This window comes from Armigeres subalbatus, chromosome 3 (assembly GCF_024139115.2).
Source record: "Armigeres subalbatus isolate Guangzhou_Male chromosome 3, GZ_Asu_2, whole genome shotgun sequence".
Classification (NCBI taxonomy): domain Eukaryota; kingdom Metazoa; phylum Arthropoda; class Insecta; order Diptera; family Culicidae; genus Armigeres; species Armigeres subalbatus.
In genome coordinates this window covers 351,412,189-351,438,793 of record NC_085141.1, presented here as the reverse complement: position 1 = coordinate 351,438,793, position 26,605 = coordinate 351,412,189, and the positions used below count along the sequence as shown (strand labels likewise).

At 41.1% G+C, this 26,605-nt stretch overlaps 1 protein-coding gene across 1 annotated transcript in view; it reads left to right on the top strand.

Moving 5' to 3' along the window:
- Nucleotides 1-26,605, top strand: part of LOC134226061 (whirlin) — a 596,096-nt gene that overhangs the window by 225,888 nt on the left and 343,603 nt on the right. Inside the window, exon 3 of the mRNA XM_062706580.1 lies at nucleotides 15,183-15,568. Within this exon, the coding sequence (XP_062562564.1) occupies nucleotides 15,193-15,568 (376 nt within the window). The 5' untranslated portion in view covers nucleotides 15,183-15,192. The remainder of the gene's footprint in view (nucleotides 1-15,182; nucleotides 15,569-26,605) is intronic.

Here is a 26,605-nt window from a genome sequence, read left to right as displayed (position 1 = left end):
TCCGAAATGAAATTTACCTTATTGGTGCGTTATATCGACTTTACTGTAACCAGGTGACGATTAAGTTATAATGATAACAAGAAATCTGAAATTATGAATGAAGCGTTAAGGGGGTGCAATATGGTTTTGATTATATAAGAAGACTGTGAACGTGAAGCATCAAACATACTTAACTAAACAAAAAGGTATTTTTTTTGTATTTATTCACATCGGCTATGAGATATCAGTCCAGGCTTCGCGATAATCAACCGACGCCTCTGGTAGGTAGGTCCTCCTACATCTGTATTTCGAGATTTCTACAGTATAAAGTAGTGACAATATTCCAAAACAATGAGTGTTAGAGAAAATTTTGAAAAAATGTATATAGAGTTATGATTAATATACCTATAGCCCAAGTGAAATATGAGTCAACCACCAGTCAACCTGAGTCAACAACCTAAGTGACAGGTTTAGATTTTATGATTCACTACAAGAGTTTTTGAATCCTACTGCAATAAAACCCTAGTTAAGGTAGTTGCTTCTTCATCGCTTACACCAAAACCTCTTGAAGAGCAGTATCTGCCTTGTCGGCCCACTCTTGAATGGTTTTGAAGAGTAAATGTAAGACAGACCTCAAGATCAGAATATGACAACACGTGAAAACGAACTCGGCATTGAAAACCTTTTGAAATCAACTTGAAAGCTACTTTAAAAGTAACTTGGTATCACTTAAAACCAGACAAATCCATGGTCCAGTCCACTGGTTACCGGAGATAAGCCGGATTATTTGAGAGTATGTCAAACAAGCGCTCGAGCGTTGTTGGCGACGGGGTCAAATCTTCTACATTTGGTAAGGGAAATCGCATGAATTTCTCGGTAATTATCTTCTGAGTATTCTTATGTTGCGCGGACAATTCGTTTAAGGTCACTCCTGACGGAATCCAATTTTCAAAGTACTCGCGTTTTCAAGGGCACACCATTCGATACGGAAGCAACACACAACTGTCATTTTTATTTTTTCACGCATGCTGCGACGCAGCAAAACTTAAAAAATAAAAATGACAGTTGTGCGTTGCTTCCGTATCGAATGCTGTGCCCTTGAAAACGCGAGTACATTGAAAATTGGATTCCGTCAGGAGTGACCTTAATTTTCTACAATAAAATCTTCGAAATTTTCAAAACAGTTTACTTGAGTCTGAAAACCCTCAAAAATTGGTTTTCAATTATTATTAATTTAAGAGGAAACTTGTAGTTTAAAAAGTCTTATTTTCACGGGATTTTTTTTTCACTTGATATTTTTAGAATTTTCCAAAATTGTTAGAGACATCGAGTTCAGTGTTTCCAAAATAAATTCTTTTCATTTTCCATACAAATTTTTTGAACATCCATTTTGATTTTCCAACGAAGTTTCTTTGGAAACATGCTACTTACTACTCGGAACTGAATAGTTAATGATATTGCAAACGGTATTTGCAAAATGTTATTCTTTTACCGAGATCTTCACAGCCAAGCGCTTGGTTAGTAAACTTCTGCGGATATATCAGCTGAAAGAAACGTTTATTCATCGTGGCAGTCAAAAGAGCCGCCGTTATCCTACGTTAATTTAGTCGAATGAACTTTAACCGAGATTTGTACAGCCAAGATCGGTGGCAAAATTTAAGTGTGTAGGTAATAGAAACATTCGCTCAAAAATGTAGTGTAAACGATTTCGTTGGGCTATTTTTCCCATGGGTACATTTTAGACCATTCTCCCCTACAAAAAATATTTGCATTGTAATGACTTTTATAAACCATGAAGTTTGATACCCATATTTATATAATTGGAAGATTCTATCACAAACGCCCGAATGTAACATTCGCCCGAATTCCATTCGCCCGAAAAGACCATTCGCCCAAATGGACCACTCGCCCGAATAGACCACTCGCCCGAATGGACCATTCGCCCGAATAGGTCATATATTTATGTATACTTTCAGATTCTATAACAACATGTTATTTTTCCTAATCATATTAAAAGAAAAAATATGCCAATCACTTGGAATATATGAACGTTTGTCTAGTTTTTCATTTTTTTCTGCTATTTTCATTCTATATGTCTTCTTAGCCTGCAGTGGTCGTAGGGTATCAGTGGTCGCATTTCTTTCTTCTAGTTGGAACTGTTTTGGAACGCTATAAAACGGAGGACTTCCTCGTTTCAAAAGCTTATTCCACTTATTGTGCCACCCTAAAATGTTATTGGAAGTTCGAGGAATACTGTTTAGGGTTTTTTCATAGACCGATCTTAGTGAAGGGGAGAAAAGTGGGTCTCTAGTGGTCTTTTTGTGCGTTGATTTGCGACCATTCACATAAGCCCGCTACGTTAGGCATAATGGTTACGCATTACGAACGTTAGGGATAATGTACGTTATGCATAATGGTCGTTTGGCATAATTCTGCCTTCTTTATGTCATGCACTGTTCTTTGGGTCATTTATGTATAACGTTTATTATACCTAACGGGTACACCCCATTCGCTAAATACTTGCTTACATAAAAAAAATACGTTTCTTTGGGCAAGATTTTCGAACCTCCTTTAATGCCTTTGTTATATCTTAACATGAAAAAGTGCAAAGGTAACAAACTTTGTATAGGCAAGTTAAAGTCTGTAATTCTTCCCGTATGCCGATTGTAATCCCAATCGCTGATGTTTTCTAAAAACAATTCTTTGGTTGAGGAGAAAGAAACATCCTTAAGACTTGAATTTGCGAAGACACGGTCCTCAACATTAATCTCAGCCATCTTAACATTCATTCATTTATTCAGACCAAGGCTGACGTGGCCTGTGCGATATATAAAAGTCTTCTCCATTCGGATTGGTCCATGGCTACACGTCGCCAACCACGCAGTCTACGGAGGGTCCGCAAGTCATCTTCCACCTGATCTTGAACCTTAATACTTAGGAAAGAAATCATGTCTTCAATACATTTAGAAAGAACAATGTATGAAGAAAAGAAGGGTGAATTCCTATTTGCGCCTCTTATTTTTGACGTTTGGTTTAAATAAATACCCTTGCAACGTTTTTTTCGCTACAGCTCTAATTATTCCGTCAGGTTTTGATTCATTTCAGGATGTTTGTGGAACGGTATAAGCGACAGCATACATAAAACATATTTTAATATCTGAATCTCTCAACAATGCTGAGCGATTGAAACTGACTTTTTTTCTATGTGAATGGATTGCAAGACAGTGACGAGTAGATTTTATTTATAATCAATGTTAAATGGGGCTTTACACCTCGGGAAAGTTTTCCGCCGGATTTTGGTCCCTGTGCCCTGGGGAAAAAATCTGCGGACCAAATTCCCGAGGTGTGAAGCTACCTTAAAGGACTTTATGCATACGTATATAAAGAAATCAAGTCGTTATTTGAATTTTATGAAAAAGAAAGTACGTAACATCGTTATTTTTCTTATTATTTCACACATAAACGAAGCGAATATTTAGATACATGTGAGAGACGTGTACAAGAAAATATGGAATAAGTAGGAAATCAAAAATAATATTTATTTTATTAGTCACAAAAAATCTTTTCATCAAGTAATGTGAAGAGTTTATTCGGGCATATAGTCTATTCGGACGAATGGTCTTTTCGGGCGAATGGTCCATTCGGACGAATGGTCTTTTCGGGCGTTTGGTCTTTTCGGGCGTTTGGTCTATTCGGGCGAATGGAATTCGGGCGTTTGTTATTCGGGCGAGTGTCATTCGGGCGTCTGTGATAGAACCAATTGGAAAAGGTATAACTATGGCCATGGGGTACAATTTGGTGCAAGGACGCTGTCTACGAGAACAATAGCGTGCGTGCGACAATTGGTGGAATCGGTTCCACGGATTTCACGGAAGCGGCCATATCTCAGGTTTTCGTGTCCGATCTGTGACATTCTTCTTATTATTGGCATTACATTCCCACACTGGGACAGAGCCGCCTCGCAGCTTAGTGTTCATTAAGCACTTCGACAGTTATTAACACGTACGTCTCCACCCCTCATTTTACGACAAAACACAAAATTCGAAACCACGCAGCTCAGCCAATTTCTAACGGATTTTCAAGCAATCTTCTGGAATCGATCACAAAATTCCTATAGTTTTAGGAACCGAGGTCAATTTTTGTGCAATGGCCATGGTTCCGGATATATTCCGGGGAATACTGGGGTTACCTCCCTCCCGGAAAAAATGGTCACTGGCGACATGTCAATTTCATGATTTTGCAAAACAAGTACACTGGAGTACATTTCGGCGATTTTCGATCGAATTGGCCACCATCTGGGTACTTCCAGCGCCTGGTTCCCTTGGTGAAGTGGCCAATATCCGTTCAATCTTGGAATCCACCTTGCGGCATGTAAAACTTTATAATTTTGCAAAACAAGTACACTGGAGTCCATTTCGTTGATTTTCGGTCGAATTGACCACCTTCCGGGTACTTCCAGATAGACCTGTACGCTGATTGGAATTTTACCGGCGGTGTTATAGATCATTTTCAGGCAGCAGCGGCGGTGGCGTCACGCCGTTGGTGATCAGCGGTGCCGTGGAGCGGCGTGAACCAGTTTCAAGCGCCACAATTTCTTCAGAAGTTTGTCAAGGAATTCTTCCAGAAGTTTCCCCAATAGTGTTTTTAAAAGATCGTCAAGAAATTCCATAGAACATTCCTCCGTAAGTGCCTCTGGGAAGTTCCTCCTGAAGCTCCTCCAGGAATTCCTCCGGAAGCTCCTCCAGGATTTCCTCCGGGAGTTCCTCCGGGAGTTCCTTCGGGAAGTTCCTCCAGTAATTCCTCCGGAAGTTTCTCCAATAATTTCTGTGGAAGATCCTAAAGTAATTCTTCCGGAAGTTCTTCCAGTAATTCCTCCACAAGTTCCTCCAGTAGTTCCTCCGGAAGCTCCTCCAGTAATCTCTCCGGATGTTCCTACAGTTATTCATGCGGAAGTTCCCCCAATAATTCCTCCGGAAGTTTTTCTAGTAAATCCTCCGGAAGTTCTTCCAGTAATTCTACCGGAATTTTTTCGGAAGTTCCTTCTGGAATTCCTGCCGAAGTTCCTCCGAGAACTCTTCCGGAAGTTCCTTCATTTATCCAGTATAATCCACCAGGAATTCCCCCGGAAGTTCCTTCAGGAATTCATCCGGAAAATCCTCCAGAAATTCCTGGAATTTCAGGTGGCCAATTTCAGTTTCCGGAGGAATTCCTGGAGGAGTGGAGGGCCTCTAATGTGAAGGACTAGAGAGGGCCTCTTGCGATCTGTTACATCAACATATCAATCAACTCAGGAAAAGCTCTCGTTTCCGTAAAAATATAAAAAATGGTCAACAATTCTTCCAAGTAAAAAATACAAGCACTCAAAAAATAACATTTTTGACATGCCCTCAAATAATCCGGGTTATCTCCGGTATCTAGCGGTCTGACCATGTTTTCCAAAACTTGACTTATTTTCCCGTCGAACGCTGTCAGAATTAAAGAAATCGGTTGATATTTCACGGAGTTATGGTCATTTGAATTTTGATAAAATGTTGCCTGTATTGTGTCATATGTCGCGAAACATCGATATAATCGATGCGCTCTCAGTAAACCCCGTTTTAACAATTATGTGCCGGGACCGATGCTGACTTCCACCGATGATATGCAGTACTTGTACTTTCCTTTCGTTGAGCGACTCGCGTACAAACCCCATTGTTCGGTGTGTAGCGTTCCGGGAAGTATTTAACTGCTATTTGTTGCCTATGTAGCCAACCGGTTGACCGGTTCGGTGGAGCTGCTGTCAGGCCAGGTTCGGACATCGCTTTTTTGTTGGATCGAGCAATTGATTTTCATCCTTTGACTTGTTCCAGAGTCGACCGATCCAAATACAGTGTTTTGAAGAAGGGGAAGGTCATCGCCGAGCTCGATTTGGCCATGCTGAAGAATTTGAAAAAGCATTCCGCTCCGATAATTAACTTTACGGAGCTAGGTGAATGAAATGTTGAATCGGCTAAACGAACATCCTCTGGGGCTCCCCAACCGAAAGTATAAATATTCTGAGTTGGTGTTGTTCTCGTTATATTCGGGAAAAAAAAAACATTCAGCAACTTCAGCATTTACATAATAAGACACATCTGCTGACAGATTAGCATCTCTACAGACCTGGACCGGACTCGGAGTTCTTCTTAAAGGCAGTCGTAGTTTCTGTGCTAAAGCATACGATATGAGGCAGTTTTGAGAACCTGAATCTAACACGCACCGAGTGACACAATTGTTCCCTTCAGCGTCCTTCAAGTTGACAACCGCTGTTGGCAATATAACTACAGTACTGCTACTTGGGCATGTGGCTGTACACGAAACATTGTTCGAACTTCTCTGATGTGACGTTGGTGTTCTTGCTTCGCTCGTTTGCTCTTTTGATATTGAACATTGTTGGCTGTTTGATGTTTAAATTCGAAATGGATTGCTGTATTTCATCTGATCGTAGATGATCATTTCGTGGGTCATGAAGCAATGTATGGTGCTTCTCGTTGCACCTCATACAATGGCGTGAAGGACAGTTTCTTGCGGCATGCTTTGTAGTTCGAAGACAATTGCCGCATAATCCGTTCTGTTCCACTAACTCGTATCGTTGGTTTAACGGAATGTTTCGGAAATCGGGACATTAGAAAATATAATGCTGTTGACCACACTGGTAATAGCTGGATTGCAACGTTGATTGAGCGGAAGTGGAAGCGACATACGAACTGACACCATGACCGAACTTAGTTGAGCATCTTGAGGACTGCAGAACCTTGTCCTAAACCTGCAGGAAATTCAACATATCGACGATAGCATCTCATCAATTTTGTATCCGTCCATCGCAGAACTACCGTATTCTTTCGCATCAACGGCGTTGCAATGGCGATCCTATTCGCGCTTCGTGTTGGGATCTAGTCGAATGTATAGATGGTACACTAAGCTGGAACTCCAACGATCAGTCGGTTCTCCCAGTCGCTTCAAATTCGATAGATGTTCTTCGAAGCTGTCGATTACTCGTAACAACTCATTGCAAGACTCCTTCCGCATTGCCGCAGTATCATACAGCACCTCTAGGTACCGCCGACCCAGTAGCTTCCATGCCGTCCGGTAGCCTTCTTCGCTGAACTCTAGATGCCCGATGATCCTAGCTGCATCACCTTGCACTAGACCCTTCAAATATTGCAGCTTCTCGACGTCGCTTATCTCTCTCCTACTTGCAACACCTGCATTGAAGCTGTCCCGAAAAGACACCCAGTCCTTCGGCCGACCACTGAATTTTAGCAATGTGATTTCAGGATACCTTATATGTAACAGTGCAGATAAAGACAGCCCCCGTACAGTAACGGAAGTAGAATCATTTGATAACTTCGATTGAAAAAAAATCGCTCCTCCTTTGTTGAAATCGCCTCTTCCTTGGACGAATAAGACTCCAGCTGCGCAGCGACGTCGAAGAATTCCTTGAAAAACTCCTCCAGCTTCGCTAGCCGAACCTGAACCTGACCTTCGTGTTCATTTATTTATTTATCATCAGACTAAGGCCGGAGTGGCCTGTGCTGCACATAAAAGACTTCTCCATTCAGCTCGGTCCATGGCTGCACTTCGCCAACCACGCAGTCTGCGGAGGGTCCGCAAGTCGTCCTCCACCTGATCGATCCACCTTGCCCGCTGTGCACCTCGCCTTCTTGTTCCCGTCGGATCGTTGTTGAGAAAATTTTCACCGGATTACTGTCCGACATTCTGGCTACGTGCCCGGCCCACAGCAGTCTTTCGATTTTCGCGGTGTGAACGATGGATGGTTCTCCTAACAGCTGATGCAACTCGTGGTTCATTCGCCTCCTCCACGTACCGTCCGCCATTTGCACCCCACCATAGATGGTACGCAACACTTTCCTTTTGAACACTCTCAGTGTTCGTTGGTCCTCCACGAGTATCGTCCAGGTCTCGTATCCGTAGATAACTACGGGTCCTATAAGCGTTTTGTAGATAGTCAGTTTGGTACGGCGGCGAACTCTATTCGAGTACACGAATTCTTCAACCACCTCGATTTCGTCACAACCGATAGAAACTCGTGGTGGGTGGCTTACATTGACCTCTCTTGAGCCTCTTCCTATCATGTACTTCGTCTTCGACGTGTTGATGACTAGTCCAATCCGTTTAGCTTCGCTTTTCAGTCTGATGTAGGCTTCCTCCATCCTCTCAAAGTTACGTGCCATGATATCAATGTCGTCGGCGAAACCACCTTCACCTTCGTGTTCATCTGGTTTATATTTTTTCAGGAACATTTCTGGAGCTTCCCATTTGCTAATTCCTGCTCACTCATGGCTGTTTCTCCGCGATAGTGTTGCTACCTGTCTCGTTTCTTTCTGCTTGCAGCACTTTTACCCAGCAGCTCCACCACCTTCTTTTGTTTAGTTTCACTATTTTGATTAATTTCGTTAGAACTTTATTGCTTTTTAAAATCTCCACCGCCAGACACACCGTCAATTATCTAGTTTTCGCTATCACTTTTGCAACTACAATGCTGCATTGGCGCGATTCCGACTTTTGTTTTCCATTTCACTCAATAATTGTCCCACCTAGTGGGCTTATTCCATGGCACTCATGGCATTTTACAATTTATTAGTCAAAAATCACTTTTTTGCCTTTCTCGTATACTAAGTATACGGTAAAGGCTATATGATCGCTCCAAAAACAAACTTTTTATAGAAGGCCCGGAGACCCATAGTGTTATATACCGATCGACTCAGCTCGACGAATTGAGGTGATGTCTGTGTGTATGTGTGTGTGTGTGTGTGTGTATGTGTGTGTGTCTGTGCGCACCCCACCCAAAAAAAAATGTCACTCATTTTTCAGGTACTTATCCTTAACCGATTTACTCGCAACAAGTTGAATTCGAGGATACTCTACCATTGTTTCCCTATTGAAAATTGGTCAGATCGGACTATGGGCTCGGAAGTTATGGCCAAAATACCACTTTTTTATGAAAAAATTTAAAAAATGTCACTCATTTTTCAGGCACGTATTCTTAGCCGATCTACTCGCAACATGTTTCATTCGATGCAGGGTACTCTACCATTGTTTCCTATTGAAAATTGGTCAGATCGGACTATGGGACCGGAAGTTATGGCCAAAATACCACTTTTTTATAGAAAAAATGAGTAAAAAAATGTCACTCATTTTTCAGGTACTTATCCTTAACCGATTTACTCGCAACAAGTTGCATTCGACGCAGGATAGTCTACCATTGTTTCCTATTGAAAATTGGTCTAATCGGACTATGGGCTCGGAAGTTATGGCCAAAATACCACTTTTTTTTATTAAAAAATGAGTAAAAAAATGTCACTCATTTTTCAGGAACTTATCCTTAACCGATTTACTCGCAACATGTTTCACTCGACGCAGAATACTCTCTCATTGTTTCCTATTAAAAATTGGCCAGATCGGACTATGGGCTCAAAAGTAATGGCCAAAATACTATTTTTATAATGCACGAGAAAGGCACCATCACCGCTAGGTGGATTAATCAGGGTTTTCACTTTTCGACGTTGGATCCGGCCCAAAGAACCTAAAATGTACGTGAAAATCTTCGTTTTAACTACCGGGTCCAACGTCGGAACCGGTTGTTATTTGTAATTTCTTCTTCTACTTGAATACTCAATTTTTTGTTTACTCCAAATCTTTATTTGCCTCCTTAATCTGCATCGAAAACAACTAATTTTAATTGCACTGATGCACCATTCAACTTTATTTTGCCGCGACGATAACAGATCAGTTCTGCTATAAAGTGTAATCGGAACTTTTTAGCCAAAGTTACCCCTAGAGCTCTCGCCCATTGGGGGGTCCCGTAGCGTAGTTGGCTACACGTTCGCCTTATAAGCGGACGGTCATGGGTTCGATTCCCAGCCCCTCCACCAAGCCCTTGTCAGTCGCCTGAGGTGCAGCCCAAACGGTGGCGTTTTGGGGTGCGCGTCTTACCGACACGGCTGCCCGATGACGACTGACAAATTGTTCTTCTCGGAGGCATACCTCCAACGTACCCGGATAAGCGGCAACCGAACAATGCAACGAGCAATTGGATACACGATACGGACAAAAGGACACAATGGACTCACGATGAGATGGACCCGGCAATGATAACAACAACGAATGTCTAAAAATAGATTCTGTGTGGATTCTGTATAGCAGAATACCACAGTAGATGACGGCACAGTAGCGGTTAAGAAACATAGAGTGCCTACCAAATAAAGAAATGAATAAAAAAAAAAGCTCTCGCCCATGACGGGCCGCCGTACCTAAGAATAGATACGGCAACGCCTGCTAGTAGCCTACGTTTACTGGCACGCACCTTGGAACTGTTGGACATCATCCTCGATAATGCCGCAACACCAGCTTGTCGTCGTCCGCTTGTCGTCGTCAGCTTGTCGTCTATTACGACACAAGGAGCTTCAAACTCCGCTTTGATGCGATCACGACTTCACCTACGTGAATCACTGGATATTGAACCGACCACCTATCCACCTCCGTCTTATGTTGAGCGAGCTGCAGGCCTCTAGCGCTCATCCAATCTTCCATCGTGCTGATCGCGTGTGCTGCGGTCAGTTCTACCTCGGGAATTGACTCCCCGTAGACCTCCAAGGTTATGTCATCTGCGAAGTCGACGATCTTAACACCAGGAGGGAACTTTAGCTTCAAAACCCCGTCATACATAAGGTTCCATAATACTGGGCCCAGTATTGAACCTTGCGGAACTCCTGTGGTAGTAGGAACGCTTCCCTGACCGGCATCGGTCTCGTATAATAGTACACGGTTCTAGAAATAGCTTTCCAAAATCCGGTACAGGCCCACTGGTAGGCTAAACCGGTGTAACGAGAGCGCATGGCATCCCAGCTTGCGCTGTTGAATGTGTTCTTCACATCAAGTGTCACTAACGCACAGTATCGAATACCTCGACTTTTCGTTGGATCGCTATCTCGGCGGTCTTTACCACCGAGTTAATAGCGTCCAACGTGGACTTACCCTTGCGAAAACCGAACTGATTGCTTAACAGACCGTTCGTACCCTCTGAGTACGGGATCAGCCTGTTGAGGATGATCCTCTCCAGCAACTTGCTCGCCGTGTCTATAAGACAGATTGGTCTATGTGCCGATGGGTCGCCCGGCGGCTTCCCGGCCTTCGGCAACAACACCAGCTTCTGTCTTTTCCATCTTTCGGGGAGTCTACACTCATCCAGGCATCTCTGCATAGCTAGCCTGAACATGTTCGGGTTCGCTATGATTGCTGCTTTGAGAGTGCTGTTCGGAACTTCATCAGGCCCTGGAGCTTTGTTCGTTACCAGGGATTTGGCCACCGCGAGTAGCTCTTCGTTCGTCACCGGAGCCACCATTTCGGCCGCACCCATATTGCCTTGCGGTGCAGGAGGCCAGGGACTTGTGGCTCGGGACGGGAATAGAGCTCCCTTTGGGCTTGGCCATCACTACCCTGTAGTCACCCCTTGCGTTGGCTCCTTTGCATAGGTTGTCGAAACACGCTCTCTTACTGCTGTTTATTGTTTATTGTTTATTGTTTATTGTTTATTGTTTATTGTATATTGTTTATTGTTTATTGTTTATTGTTTATTGTTTATTGTTTATTGTTTATTGTTTATTGTTTATTGTTTATTGTTTATTGTTTATTGTTTATTGTTTATTGTTTATTGTTTATTGTTTATTGTTTATTGTTTATTGTTTATTGTTTATTGTTTATTGTTTATTGTTTATTGTTTATTGTTTATTGTTTATTGTTTTTTGTTTATTGTTTATTGTTTATTGTTTATTGTTTATTGTTTATTGTTTATTGTTTATTGTTTATTGTTTATTGTTTATTGTTTATTGTTTATTGTTTATTGTTTATTGTTTATTGTTTATTGTTTATTGTTTATTGTTTATTGTATATTGTTTATTGTTTATTGTTTATTGTTTATTGTTTATTGTTTATTGTTTATTGTTTATTGTTTATTGTTTATTGTTTATTGTTTTATTGTTTATTGTTTATTATTTATTGTTTATTGTTTATTGTTTATTGTTTATTGTTTATTGTTTATTGTTTATTGTTTATTGTTTATTGTTTATTGTTTATTGTTTATTGTCATTGTTTATTGTTTTATTGTTTATTGTTTTATTGTTTATTGTTTATTGTTTATTGTATTTATTGTTTTATTGTTTATTGTTTATTGTTTATTGTTTATTGTTTATTGTTTATTGTTTATTGTTTATTGTTTATTGTTTATTGTTTATTGTTTATTGTTTATTGTTTATTGTTTATTGTTTATTGTTTATTGTTTATTGTTTATTGTTTTTTTTTTATTGTTTATTGTTTTTTGTTTTTTTGTGTCTTTATTAAAGAGACTTTCAATGAGGCTGGCTCGTCTCAGGTTATATTATTATTATTATTTATTGTTTATTGTTTATTGTTTATTGTTTATTGTTTATTGTTTATTGTTTATTGTTTATTGTTTATTGTTTATTGTTTATTGTTTATTGTTTATTGTTTATTGTTTATTGTTTATTGTTTATTGTTTATTGTTTATTGTTTATTGTTTATTGTTTATTGTTTATTGTTTTTTGTTTTTTGTTTTTTGTTTATTGTTTATTGTTTTTTGTTTATTGTTTATTGTTTTTTGTTTTTTGTTTTTTGTTTTTTGTTTATTGTTTATTGTTTATTGTTTATTGTTTATTGTTTATTGTTTATTGTTTATTGTTTATTGTTTATTGTTTATTGTTTATTGTTTATTGTTTATTGTTTATTGTTTATTGTTTATTGTTTATTGTTTATTGTTTATTGTTTATTGTTTATTGTTTATTGTTTATTGTTTATTGTTTATTGTTTATTGTTTATTGTTTATTGTTTATTGTTTATTGTTTATTGTTTATTGTTTATTGTTTATTGTTTATTGTTTATTGTTTATTGTATTCCTAAAAGGCAAGCAGTAATCTAGGGTTAATCGAACAAGTGAAGCGTAGAACGACTTCAGACAATAAATATAGTTTTTTGTTATGCAGAAAATAAAGCGAAGCGTTTCGGATGCCTTATCGATTGTATAGCAAATGGGCTGGCTAAACGTAATTTTGGATCTAAAACCACTCCAAGATCTTTCACAAGCTTTACTCGATCGATTACCATTCCCAGTAAACGGTACTGGAAATATATTGGCTTTTTTTTCTCGTAAAGGTGATCATTGAGCACCATAGTTCGTTAATTACAAGATTCATGTCGTTAAAAATACAGGAGGAAAACTAACGGACTTAAATGGCTTCCTCGTGGAATACCCGACGTTGCAGCGAAGGTATTGGAAAAACAGACATTTTCACACTCCGGCCATAACGGTGAAGTTTCGTGTAAATTATAGAGCAGCGCCCTGGATATGCTTTTGGTACCTCGTTCGGTATTTTCGCTTTCTGTCGCTTCTGCAAATTCTGCTGTTACACTCCACAGCCCAGACATTGAATTCATCACCGATGGATCTTCGCAAAGATCCAATGAATATCTCATTGAAATCAAATTTTTGAACGTGGAAGTGCCAGTTGATCGAAAGTCATTCGATCGAAACCCACAATGCCAAAAGTTGTTTAACCGAAAATTTCATTTGTCCGAAACCGGCAGCCATCTGGCAAAACCCGTTCGAAAAACCCGTTTGATCGAATAGGTCATTTGGTCGGAATCGTTGTTTGACAGAAAGGGGCAATTTGACCGAATGCGTCGACATTTTTGGCCTTACGTTTGGCAAATGGCATTATCGCCGATTCACGCCACCGCCACAGAGCAAAATGATGTCAATAAAGTTTTTAATACTACAAAATCTGAATTCGTAATGGCATTTGGTTTATCTGTAGGAGAAACCAGTATGAAATCATTCTCATTTCAAGGCGATATTTGTTGGGGTTTAAAATTTTCGAATTTTTGTTGGTTTACAGAAAGGATTGAATTGAGATTCGAGAGTCTATTTGTATGAATCTGGTTGAAACTTTTGATTACGGAGCCTAGTAATTATGTCACGGATTAAATGTGATAGCCAAGCTGTAACAATTTTATCGTTGAGGTTACTTATTCGCTGGTATCGTCATTTGCAGGAACATGACCGATGCATATTTCTTCGGCAGTTCATATTGCTGTCGGTTTCGCTAGTTCTCAGTTGGACGGTTTTCAAACGAGACCACGAATCGCGAATGGTCATCGCGTCACCAATTTTGGAAGCTGGTTGGCTGGATGCAGAGTTTCAGTTTAGAATTACTGAAGAGTATACTATAGTTCACCATTTTTTGTTAAAAGTATTGGTAAAATCATTCACAATCATTGAGCCCTCCCGCGCTAGCAAAATCGTTTGGGAATTTGAAGGAATGCACCACGAGGTATAGTCCTCTGGAATGCCCATTCCATTGCGCGTAACAACATCTATTTTAGAACATAGATATCGAAACTAACCTTAAAGCCGGTATGAATTTGTACCTACCAGGATTTATTATAACAGACAACGGTGAACTACCCATAGTTGCAGTCAATTATCAAAGAGTGTTCCCACTTCAAAAAGACTTTCAATTTTAAAATTTTTGCTTTTCATAACTAAAGTGTTTAAACCCATAGCGTCTCCAGATTTTTCCAGATAGTTCTGGTTCTGTTTCATGAATGTGACAAAAGTTGCTAATCAATGCATTTAATTCAGGAGTAATTATTTACTGGAAGGAATTTCTGGTCATAGTTTTCAAGCTAGTTAAGCCATACTTTTGTGTCATGCATATGATTTTACCTAGTCGCGATATTATTGATTGAGTTTTAATAACTCAATTTCCCAGGGCAAAATACGCAAATGTTTACGTGCGATATGGAGGAAACAAGTATGTCCTATTGGAATGCGATGTGGAAGCAACGAAATGGCACAGTTGGTCACGTAACAATTTACCTCATATGAATGAACCAAAATAAAAAAATACAGCGCACCGCATAAAATTTATATAATTTTGTTTATTCCCGCCCACCATTTAGTTGTGCAATCGCAATGACCCTGCGGTGGCGGCGTAAACAGTCCATGCATCAATTAAACTTGATTGGTTTTCTATTGGCTGTCAGCCCCGGTGCTCATCATCAAAACCGCAGCACCGAACCACACGTGTATCATATAAATAATTGGATTACTTCTCACGCATGGTTTCTTTTCTTGTTCTCCCTTGCAGGTGTGCGGAAATGCGCTTAGGGGGCGCCCCCGGTGGCGGAGACCCCCTAGCGATGGGTGCCGGGAACGACTACGCCGAGCTGTGCGACCTGGGCCCGTCCCGTTGGAGCTCCAGGAGCGGCTACCAGCAGGTCTCGCCGCCGGTCAACTCGATCTACCACCACACTGGCGGCAGTATCGCTGGTGTCGGCGTCGGCGGCGTTGGCGTTGTTGGCGGTGGGCCCAGTGCCGGCGGCGTCGTTGGCAGTACCGGCGGGACCACCCTGTCCTCCTCCGGCGGGGCCACCATTCGGTCCAACAGCTTCGAAGCCGAGGACGTCATCGGGCCGTACGGCACCTCGTCGGCCCGGATCGGCAACAGCACAAGCTCCCTGCGAGGACGTTCAGGTTTATATTATTCACCACCCGGTACTTCATATACAATAGTAGAAAGAGAAAGACCACACTCTCCTCATTATTATTATAACACAGCCGGTGTCCCTTCCAAAGGAGGTTCATTGCCAAGTAGAAGTAGTTATTTAGACTCAGCTAGTTTAGGTGTTTCAACTGGTGCAGGTAAAACTTAGTCTTCTCGAGACAATTTTTTAAACATTTCTGTCCCTAGGCTAAGTTCTTCTTGTTATTCTTTCTTCCTCTATTCACCCTCTCAATAGGCTTGTTTCTTTTTCCCTACTACTAGAACTAGCTGCCAAATTTCCTCTACCTAGTTCCACTTGGTTATAGATCGATGTTTTACGTTACTTAACCCTGGAATGCTCCCCTGTCCGTTTTATTGTAATTTTTGTATTTCTCTCTCCATAATAGCCATAGTCCATAGGATAGTTAGGAATCCCTTTCTTTGGAAATAGTTGATACCTCGTTGAATAAAAGTAAATCGATTAGGATAGATACTTACCAATTCTACTAGCATCGTGTCCTCTTTATAGCTAGTGACCACACTATCCATCTCTGAATGAGCAATTTTCCAATGTTGTCAGTAATTCCTGCTCGTAACTGCCATTATCTAGCATGAGTCTAGTTTTTAGCATGACATCAGGTTGATCGCTCACGTATTTTCTCTACCTGTGGATTAGGTGTATAAAAAGGAGCAGCAAGAGTTGCTCAAATTGCAACAACTATTGCTAGGGAAAGACACATGTTTTATTTTTTACAATGGATCAAAACGAAAAAAAAGTGAATAAAAAACAAGGAAAGAGTTGTAAAAGCGTTGGACAATTTCTGCCGGGCGTTCCTGAGCGGTATCTCTCCCGTTCACCGAACATTCAGGCCTAGCAGGCCTCCTTCTATCACATTTAGTCAGTGTATTCGTGATCTTACCATAAATCGCCGATCACTTTCACTTTCCATGTTGATCATTGATTTTGCAATTCTTTCTCCTGGCTTCCGCAGTAGGTGACTAACCCACTGAAATCTGCTGCCAAAGATAAACATACACAGGTATTAAATAGTGAAGACCAGCTACAAATTTCTCTTTAGCCAAACACTAACACCATATGTTGCACAATTTACGAAGAATCTGTTTTGGCACCGACAGACAGTCGGTGTTTCGACAGTTGAAATTTCCCCGAAATTAACGATCTACTTCTGCGCAACCTGTTGTACACTACTCTGACATTTACTTCGCTTTTCCACATCAACAGATTCCTGTCGACTTCTATCATTTCGTCCACCAGGCCCGAATTATAAAACGTATATATCGGTTGATGATTATTTGCAGTTTCTGCGTGATCTCTGCTAATACGCACCAAATCTCATGTTTTTATTTCCACACAATTCTTCTTTTCGCTTTTTTTTTCAAGACTACGACGTCCCATGACACGCTCATAGTCCGTGTTGTGGGAGCCCATCGTCGCATTGACGTCGCCCAAGCAGATCTTGAGGTCACCTGTCGGAACTTTATCTACGATGGTAATCAGTACACTGTTAAACTTCGCATAACATTGGTAACCGTGAGGTTTCTAGCACGAGTTCTGAATCTATCGATGATTATTCTCTCATCTTAATGATTTGTTCCCATTTGATGAGACAACCAAGACAACTAAGACAACTAAGGCAACTAAGACAATCAAGACAACTAAGACTATTGAGACAGCTAAGACAGCTATGACAGCAAAGACAACTAAAACAACCAAGGCAACTGCTGAGGAATAATTTAATATACGCTGAATCCTGTTATCAACAGCTACAAGCTGAAATGCACTTATTTATTACTATGCAGGGAAGGGATCATGTAACAGAAAAAGTTTACTTACAAATAGAGGTGTGTGCCGGTCCAAAAGTCGGTGGCGGCGTCGTTCGCCAGAATTTTGATCGGCGGCGGCGGCGTTTTCGGCGTCACGCCGAATTCCAATTGAGCCGGCGGCGTGAATCGGCGTGGAGTTTTTTTTTTAACGTTCGTTTCTTGAAGATTTTTCTCTGCATTTTCTTAGGATGTGTTCAAGACTTCAACGGAAGAATCTTCTGAATTTCGACGGAAAAATCAGATGAATTTTTCCCGAAAATTCTTTGAGCTTCTCCAAAATATTCATATGACAATTATTTTCGGATTTTCGATGGCTACTACTTTGAAGTTTTGAGAATTCTTTGAAATTTTCAAGGAAGCACTTTGGAGTTTATAAGGGATATTGTTTCAAATTTCCACAGGGAAATGTTCGGAAAATTCACGGCAATTTTCTGTTAAGTGTTCTTCGAAATTTACACAGAAAATTCCTCAAATTTTCCACGGGAGAATGGTCAAAATGTGGACATTTACATAAAAATTGGATTTCAACGGCAAATTGGTCGAAATTTTCATAGGAAATTCATTGGAATTCTGTGGAAAATTCTTCGGAAACGGATACACAACGGAAAACAGTTCGGCCAAAAATTTCATTTGGCCAAAGTGAGATACTGCCGAATTGGTAATTTGGCCGAAAAACACTCATCTCTAACACGTCGTTCAGCTGAAACGGTCGTTTGGTCGAATAGGTTATAAGGCCGAAAATTTCATTTGGTCGGATAGGTTGTTTGACAGAAAGGGCTATATGGTCAAAAATGTCATTTGATTCAACAACCAAATGTTAATTACTGACTGGGTAATTTAGACAAAAATATCCACCGGTTTGGCCAAATGACATTTTCGACCAAATGGCCTTTACGACAAACGACAATTTCGGCCAAACAAGTTTTTGACCAAACGACTTTTGCGGCCAAATGGCCAGTTGGCCGACCGACATTTTCGGTCGTGGGGTACATGTTCTATTCTGGACCCCTAGAGAAAGTGCTTTCCAATAACTGCTAATATCCATTGAAATACAGGTTCGATACGGGCGGAATTCACACCATTTCAAAGATAAAAGTCTTATTTATGAAATAGAAATTCCAAATGGGCTTCATTTATTGATAAACCGGTGAAATTTGCAATTTTTTTTAAAAGAAAATATTCTTTGTTTTGGACAGTGCAACATATTTTGGACCCTCAAAGGTACACATTTTGGACACCCCCAATTAAGTCTATTAAAAGTCGAATCATCAATTCGCTCTGGTCAATTGAGCCGAAGCAAAGCCTTATCTTTCGATTGGCATACATAAATAAGATGATTCCTGCATTCTAAATTTCGACATGAACTTATTGTGTGCATTTGGAGATTTTCAGCAATGTATGCTGTAAAGTGTAGCGCATTGTAATACTTGCCTTCTTGCCCAAACTGATTTAGTGAGGTGGGGGGGTGGCTTACCCCTTCCCAGGAAAAAAATAATTCATTGATTTAAAACATCATAGTAAGCTTGATATGAACAACAACGGAGAGCTACTAACATCAATCGAAGCAAACGTGAAACGCGAAACTTTGCCAGCAGTCAAAAACATGTGGTTAACCATCACGGACTGGAGTGACAGTTTTCCAGCAGACTTCCGCTTGCCTAACAGCATGATAATTTGCACAGATCTCATCAGCATCCGAGAAGAATTCTTATAGAAATCTCTAGAGAATTCCTTTGGAATCCAGAAGAATTCCCACAGGATTCCTTTCGGTATCGTTAAGGGATGCTCTTGGGAATCTATGGGAGATACCATTCATATTCCATGGAGGATTTGTTTCAGAATCTCTCGTTAATTTGCTTCGGAATTCTTAAGGAGTCGTTCGAAGATTTGTTTTGAAATTGTTCGGAGATTTGCTTCGGAATTTCTTGACGATTTGCTTCAGAATCCCTTGAATATTTATTTCGGAGTCTCTCGACGTTTTGCCTCGTAATCCCTGAATGATTTGCTTCGAAATTCCTCGACGATCGGAATCCCTCTGATGATTTGCTTCGGTATCCCTCGACGAATTGCTTCGGAATCATTCTACAATACAATTCACTTCGGAATACTTTGACGGTTTGCTTAAACATACATGGAGGACTCCGAAATCGTTGGAGATTTTTTTACGGAATTTCTGGAGGATTGATTGGGAGTCCCTCCACGATTGCTTCGGAATCTTTCAGCGATTTGCTTCTACATCCCTGGAACATTGCCCACGAAATCCCTGCATATTATCATCGGAATTCCTGGAGGATTCTATTCGGAATCTCTAGAAAGTTCTCAATGGAATCCCTGAAACATTTCCGATTCACTGGAACATTCGCGTTCAAATTCCTGGACTCGAAATTCTTCTTCTTCTACGGCTCTACATTCCAACTGGAGCTTGGCATGCTTCTCTAACTAAGTGTTCTATTAGCATTTCCACAGCTATTAATCGAAACATTTCAATGCCCACTAATGCATGAGTATGTATCTTGTGTGGCAAGTACAATGAGTACACTTTGCCCAGGGAGTCGAGAATGTTTCCAACCCGAAAACACCCTAGACCGGACTGAGAATCGAACTCGTCCACTCCGGATTCACAATAATGCGCCTTTGTTCGCAGAGCTAACTGGAGATAGATAGTATATTTATGAAATATGCAAAATAATTTCACTGCCTACCGGTGTGACCCGTTACATATTGTTCTTTCAGTGTGCAGGACAAACCGAGCGCTACTACACTTAAATGCAAAGCCGTACGCTATCAACTTGAGTCGTTGTAGCAATCATCGGCTGGTAAACAAACATACTTCGATACTATGGGCTACAGCAGAAAGCACATACTTCAGAAAAAAGAATATGGATGACTGTGATTAATCCGCAGTTGCCTTAGGTGGTTGAAACGTATTTATAAAATAATCAATAAGATAGCTTAATGAGGTGGTAAAATGTTCGAGAATTTTTGAAAAGAAGCTCAAACTAGAGAAAATGGATGCATCGGGGTTTGTTACGCCAATGCGGAGAAATTTACGGAAATTTCAACAAATCGTCCAAATCTTAACGGAAAATTCTGCGGACTTCTTTAATTTTGAATCGGCGTGGAAAATTATAAACCAACGGCGTGTCGAATTTCAAACGGCGGCGCGCCGATGCAAAAATGGCGGCGGTGTGCCAAAAACTGTTGGCGGCGGCGCGCACCTCTGCTTACGTGCGTTTCGTTTATGTTGGGAGATAACGTTCCAACTTTTCCAAAAGTTGTCCAGATAGGTATCTCTGGATAGCTGTCCACGAACCTTTCAGAAGAGATACTTCGTCGGTTGTCTGTACGACCGGCAAACGAACCCCCGAAGAACTTCCCAATTAAAAATGATTCGGTGTTAAAGCTTCCTGGTCAATCTAGTCCAAAGTATTTAAGCGGCAGTTGACAATACCTTCAGCTTCTGCTAAGAAGGTTAGTAAAGCCTCATCGTCTAACTTCTGCCCACCGTCCTGAATTGCGGTTAAAGAAACTTTTACCGATCTCACTAGTCTCTTCCCAAGCACCGCCCATGTGTGGGGTGCCTGGGTGAATAAACTTCCACGTTGTTTGTGTTCTAGTGAATTCTGCGGCTAGTTCCTTGTTGATTTGCTCTCGAAGTAACCGGTCAGCACCTTGGAAACAAGTAGCGTTATCGCTGTAGATTTCAGCAGGACTACCTCGACGGCAGATGAATCGACGTACTCCTTTTATGCAGGATTCAGTTGTGAGTGAGTGGATAACTTCCACATGAATCACACGTATTGTCAGACATGTATATATGGCCACCCAACGCTTGACATGACTGCGGTTCACCTTCACCAATAGGGGGATAAAGTAATCTAGACCGCAGTAAGTGAAGGGTCGTACATAAGACAACAACCTAGCACTGGGCAGGAGAGCCATTCACAACTGGTTGCGCTTTACGTATCTTGCAGGATTGGCATTGTTTAGATACGTGTCGAACTTGTGTTCGCAATTGTGCTATGTAGTAGCGCTGCCGTGCTTCGCTGACGACAGTTTCGTTTATGGCGTGCAGTAACATTCAATGGAGATCATCCAGAACAAGCATTGTCAGACGGTGTCGCTTCGGAAGAATGATTGGGTATTTCATGTTGACCGATACGTGTTGAGCTGCGCCAATCCTGCCGTCCACCCCCAAACCTTCTGTGTCCAACATCGGTGAAATCTTGTAGAGACAGTCTTGGCTATCTCGTCGGCGTATGACTCCCATTGCACCGCTCGAAACAGACATTCCTCTGCTTCCTTGAACTCGGGCTGTGTCAGATGACCGTTTCTTCGTTCTTGACCCATGGCTGACGTTCGACAAACATATGTCACCACGCCTAGCATCTTTTTCCAAGAGGAAAACTTTTCGACGTCCAACAATTGAACCGGCGTTTGTAGTTAATGATGAGAATAGCAGGCCCGTATTTCATCCGTCACCACTTCACAGGTTTTTTTTCCCGGTGGCCACTGGGGTGCAGGGTAATGAAGAAATTCTACAGGTCCACTGTACCAAATGCTGTCCTTAAAGAACGGTCTTGATCCCCACTTAGTTGCCTCGTCGGCTGGGTTTTGTTTGGACTATATCTAGCGCCATTCTTTACGGTTTGATTTTTCCAAAATCTCTCCCACTCAAAAAGCAACAAATAGCCGATACCTTCGGGGATCTGCGTTTATCCAGCTCATTGCAACCTCGGAATCGCTCCAAAAAATGTTGTTTACACGGCTAGTGAATGCCCATCGACTACATATTTGGCCAGCCGTACTCCCAGCACACACCCCATGAGCTCTAAACGAAGAATGGTTGTTGGTTTTAGGTCTTGGTCTTCGCTGCTACAAATGCCACCGCTGCTGGGACGTAGGGATTCGCAATTCGGAAGTAAGAGACGCAGGAATATGCCGTCTCGCTTGCGTCCACAAACGTATACATTTCCAAAGTTGAAAGATCGCCATTGGAAAAGTAACACCTTGGAATCTTCACATGGTTCATACTGTCCAACATATTTATCCATTCCTTCCATCGCTGGAACGTTCCGTCACAGATCTGTTGATCCCAGCCACTTCCTTCGCGCCAAGTGTCCTGCAACTGTACTTTTCCTAATACCAAGTATGGTACCAAAAATCCTTGAGGGTCAAAAAACGACATAACACATCGCGCCAGTTGACGCTTCGTTGGCTTGGTATGTCCCAAAGAATGCCAAGAACCCGTTCTGACTGTTTGTCTTTGCCGGAATTTAGATTGATGATTGTTTGTTCCTTATTTTCTCCAATTTGCTTTAGGACGACTCGATGGTTACTGCACCAATTCCTAATTTCAAATCCACCGTGTTCATGGATCAATGAGCTAGACTTTACTAAGGTGACCTGATCTTATGCAACGCAAATAGTGACGTCTTGTGGATGATTCCTTGTACCGCCCTAGGGTATTCATTAGACTGGCCCAGGAAACAAAAAGTTGCCTAATTTCATGGGGCACCCCCCAGGATTGTGTCTTTGGGTGAGAAAATCAATCTCTGAAAATTCCAGCTCAATCGCTTATTGTATAAGCTGGCGCATTTGATTTGAAGTTTGTATGGGGATTTCAGCCAAAATGTATAGGAAAATACACCTCCGTCACTCATTCGATCTGGAAATTGGTTCTGATTGCTCGATTGACCTCAGAATTGCAAAAACGGCAGTTGGTATGCTACAGAACAATTTCACAGAACATTGTATGATGATTAAATGAACTTTTGTATAGGTTTCGGCTGATGCTATTCGATCAAAAAATCCAAAAATACACAAATCAGCCTCTAATAAATGATGATGATGATGATGATGATGATGGTCCCGCCACATACCCCTACAAAGGTTTGAGCTAGACGATTTATCTTTAAGATAATTAATAATGATCAATTTTAATCAGATTTGGCAAACAATAAACGATCCGATTATTTCCACAGATATAAATAACATTAAAATATAACATCGCTATACAGCAAAAAACATAAGTTAGTAGAAAGAAACAGTTGAATTCCACCACAGAGTTTTGCAAGCATCATCAGTGGTACAGCGAGCCCGATTAAGTTACAAAACTTGTGATACCTCTCGCATGATGCCAAAAGTTTCGTCAAGAAGCGCGTACTCAAACTATTCTCGCTAGTACCAATCAATTTAATTTACTCGAAAAAATTCAAAACTTGTGTTACCTCTCCGTAGATACCAAAAGTCTCGATAAAATCGCGTTCTATCTGAGAGCTCACTACTTTTCATAGTATCCTTCAAACAGTTCCAAATGTTTCAAGTATTGATCATAAAATCGTAAAAAGTCATTTATACCTGTATTCGCGCGCGATTCTCAAACATTTGTAGACTACACAAAAGAATGTAAAAATACAAGTCAATAAATAAAATACCATCATCATCATCGAGGCGAACAAAAATAGTCTATAAGCGCCCTAATGAAATAAAAAATCATTTACATTGTTCAAGAAAAGATATCCGTTATCACAAACTTCGTCAAGATACACAATTAGTCAATACCAAAAACTTAAATATATGACTGTTTAAAAAACAGCCTTTACGTGTGAAATACAAAGTCTCTTGAACTCTGGTAGTGTCCTTGCACGCTTGATGTGTATAGGCATCGAATTGAATACGTTTATTCTTTTTTAAAACAATGAATTTTGTGAAGCTCCATACAAAAAATAAGGTGTTCTTATTTCATCCGCGAATCAGCCGGAAACTATATCATGCATCTCATGCAATGCTCTGTGAAGTTGTTCTGTAGCATACCAACTGCCGTTTTTGCAATTCTGAGGTCAATCGAGCAATCAGAACCAATTTCCAGATCGAATGAGTGACGGAGGTGTATTTTCCTATACATTTTGGCTGAAATCCCCATACAAGCTTCAAATCAAATGCGCCAGCTTATGCAACAAGCGATTGAGCTGAAATTTTCAGAGATTGATTTTCTCACCCAAAGACACAATTCTGGGGGGTGCCCCGTGGAATTCGACAACATTTTTTTCTCCCCATACTAATCTGGGCCAGTCTAGTATTCATGGGCGAACTGGTTGGCATTCGTATTTTTTACAAATTGCTCCGTGGCGGGTGAGCAAGTTGAGCCAAAGGTAGCCACATTCATCAGATACGTTTCCGGGGGGCGATGTAGGGTCCGTTCGGTACACAAACCGCTGCAAGTGTCGATCTTCTGGCCGAATGCGTACCTGTTGGAACATCTCTTTTATGTCAGCGCTCACGGCGACTGGTTGTTGCCGGAAGGGAAAGAGTATCGCAGGGAGTAGTGTCATCTGGTCCGGCCCTTTCAATAGCATGCTGTACCAAGAGACACCGCCCACTTTCGCTGAGGCGTCCTATATGAGCCGTACTTTTCTGGTTTTCTCAGGTTGATCACGGCTCCCAACGGCAAATACCACACTCGACGAAGAACCCCACTATTCAATTCCGCATGCGACGCACGGTGTGCATATCCCTTTTGCTCATACTCGTCAGATCTGCTTCTGAACATTCTCGTTAAGCGTTGGATCTTTGGCCAACTTGCGCTACAGACATTGAAGCCGCTTCAAAGCCATAGGATAGCTGTCAGGAAATTCAAAATCGTCGGATTTCCACAGCGGACCTGATTCATAGCGTTGATCGACCCATTTAGTTGTTTGCTTCCAGTGAAAAGTATGCCTTCAGGGTTCCGTCCATGGACTCCCCTTCGGAGCACTCTTAGATATGGTAGCTAACGGACAGTTGTCGGGCACCCCGGTGGCCTCTGTACACGCATCACCCAAGCCTTGTTTTCACGGCTATCGGACCGCCTCCACTGCCTTCTTTCACCTTGAGTGGCACAGCCAGTTTAAGATTGTCAACCCCAATCAACAACTGGGGTGTAACGTCGTAGTTATTCTGAATAGATAGACCACGCGTATTTTAAAATCTTTCAGCTAGCTTCTTGACTGACAAACTTTGCTTGGGCAAGTCAAGTGAAACCACGGTTCTTACATCGGACATAATGTACCTATACGAATGCAAAATGGTAACTTGGCTAAGAAACGTGAACACTAAGCAGCGAAACGGCAATGTCCCAGTGGGGGAAGTAATGCCAATAAGAAGAAGAAGATGATGATGATGCGTAAACCTATTGAACAGGATTGGGGGTTACCGATGATGAGGACATTGCAAAAGCCTTGATAATTCCGGTAGATACCGTATGCTCATGATACTCCAGAACGTTTTGGAGTATCATGAGCATTTCGTATTCAAGAAAACAGGCTTTTCATGATGCGCATATTTTTATTAAACTAGATTGGGTGTATACTGACGATGAGGACATTGCAAAAGTCTTGAACTCCAGAACGTTTTGAAGTACCTTGGGCATCCCGTATTCATGAAAATTATTCAACCAGATTGGGTGAATATCGGCGATGAGGACATTGCCAAAGCCTTGATTGCTCTGGTAGGTACCGTGGACTGATCTCGAGAACGTTTTGGAGCACCTTGAGCATCTCTTATTCCTGAAAATTATTCATAGGCAAAACGTTCAGCATAGCACAACTTGCCTGAGTATTCTGAACTATCAAACAATGTGATTTAGGATCCAAACATGACAGATTTATTCGCATGCACTCAGAAGCGAAATCTTCCCAAGGTTTCGGATATCTGCGTCTTCATATAGTATAGTCAAACTTGACCCCTGATATTTTTCCTGCAAAGCCAACACCCTGGTGAACAGTTTTGAGCATGAGCAAGAGCATAAGCATGATTGACCGCCCACGGTTGCTACTCCGTTATTGCCAGGTCAGCTGTAATTACTCAGAGAACCAACAGATGAAGTTTGGGACTAACATCATCTTCAATGTGTAAGAACTGGTGATCCAAAAATAAGCAATACCAGCACCGGCTGTGTCCGAATGCAGGTCAATTGAGGAATAGGTAGGAAATTGTTGACGTGATACTCGCTTTGATAGAAGCCGACGAGTCATCTGCACTTCCACGAGAAATCACTGGGATGTTGGATATATGGGGTAGGTATTGTGGCACGGTTCGTTTTGGTAAACGGTCTGCCCTGTATAGTGTGTAGTTTGATTTAAAACAAAAACAATCGAACGAACGCTAATTATTTTAATTATCGAATGCACTACACGGATGCG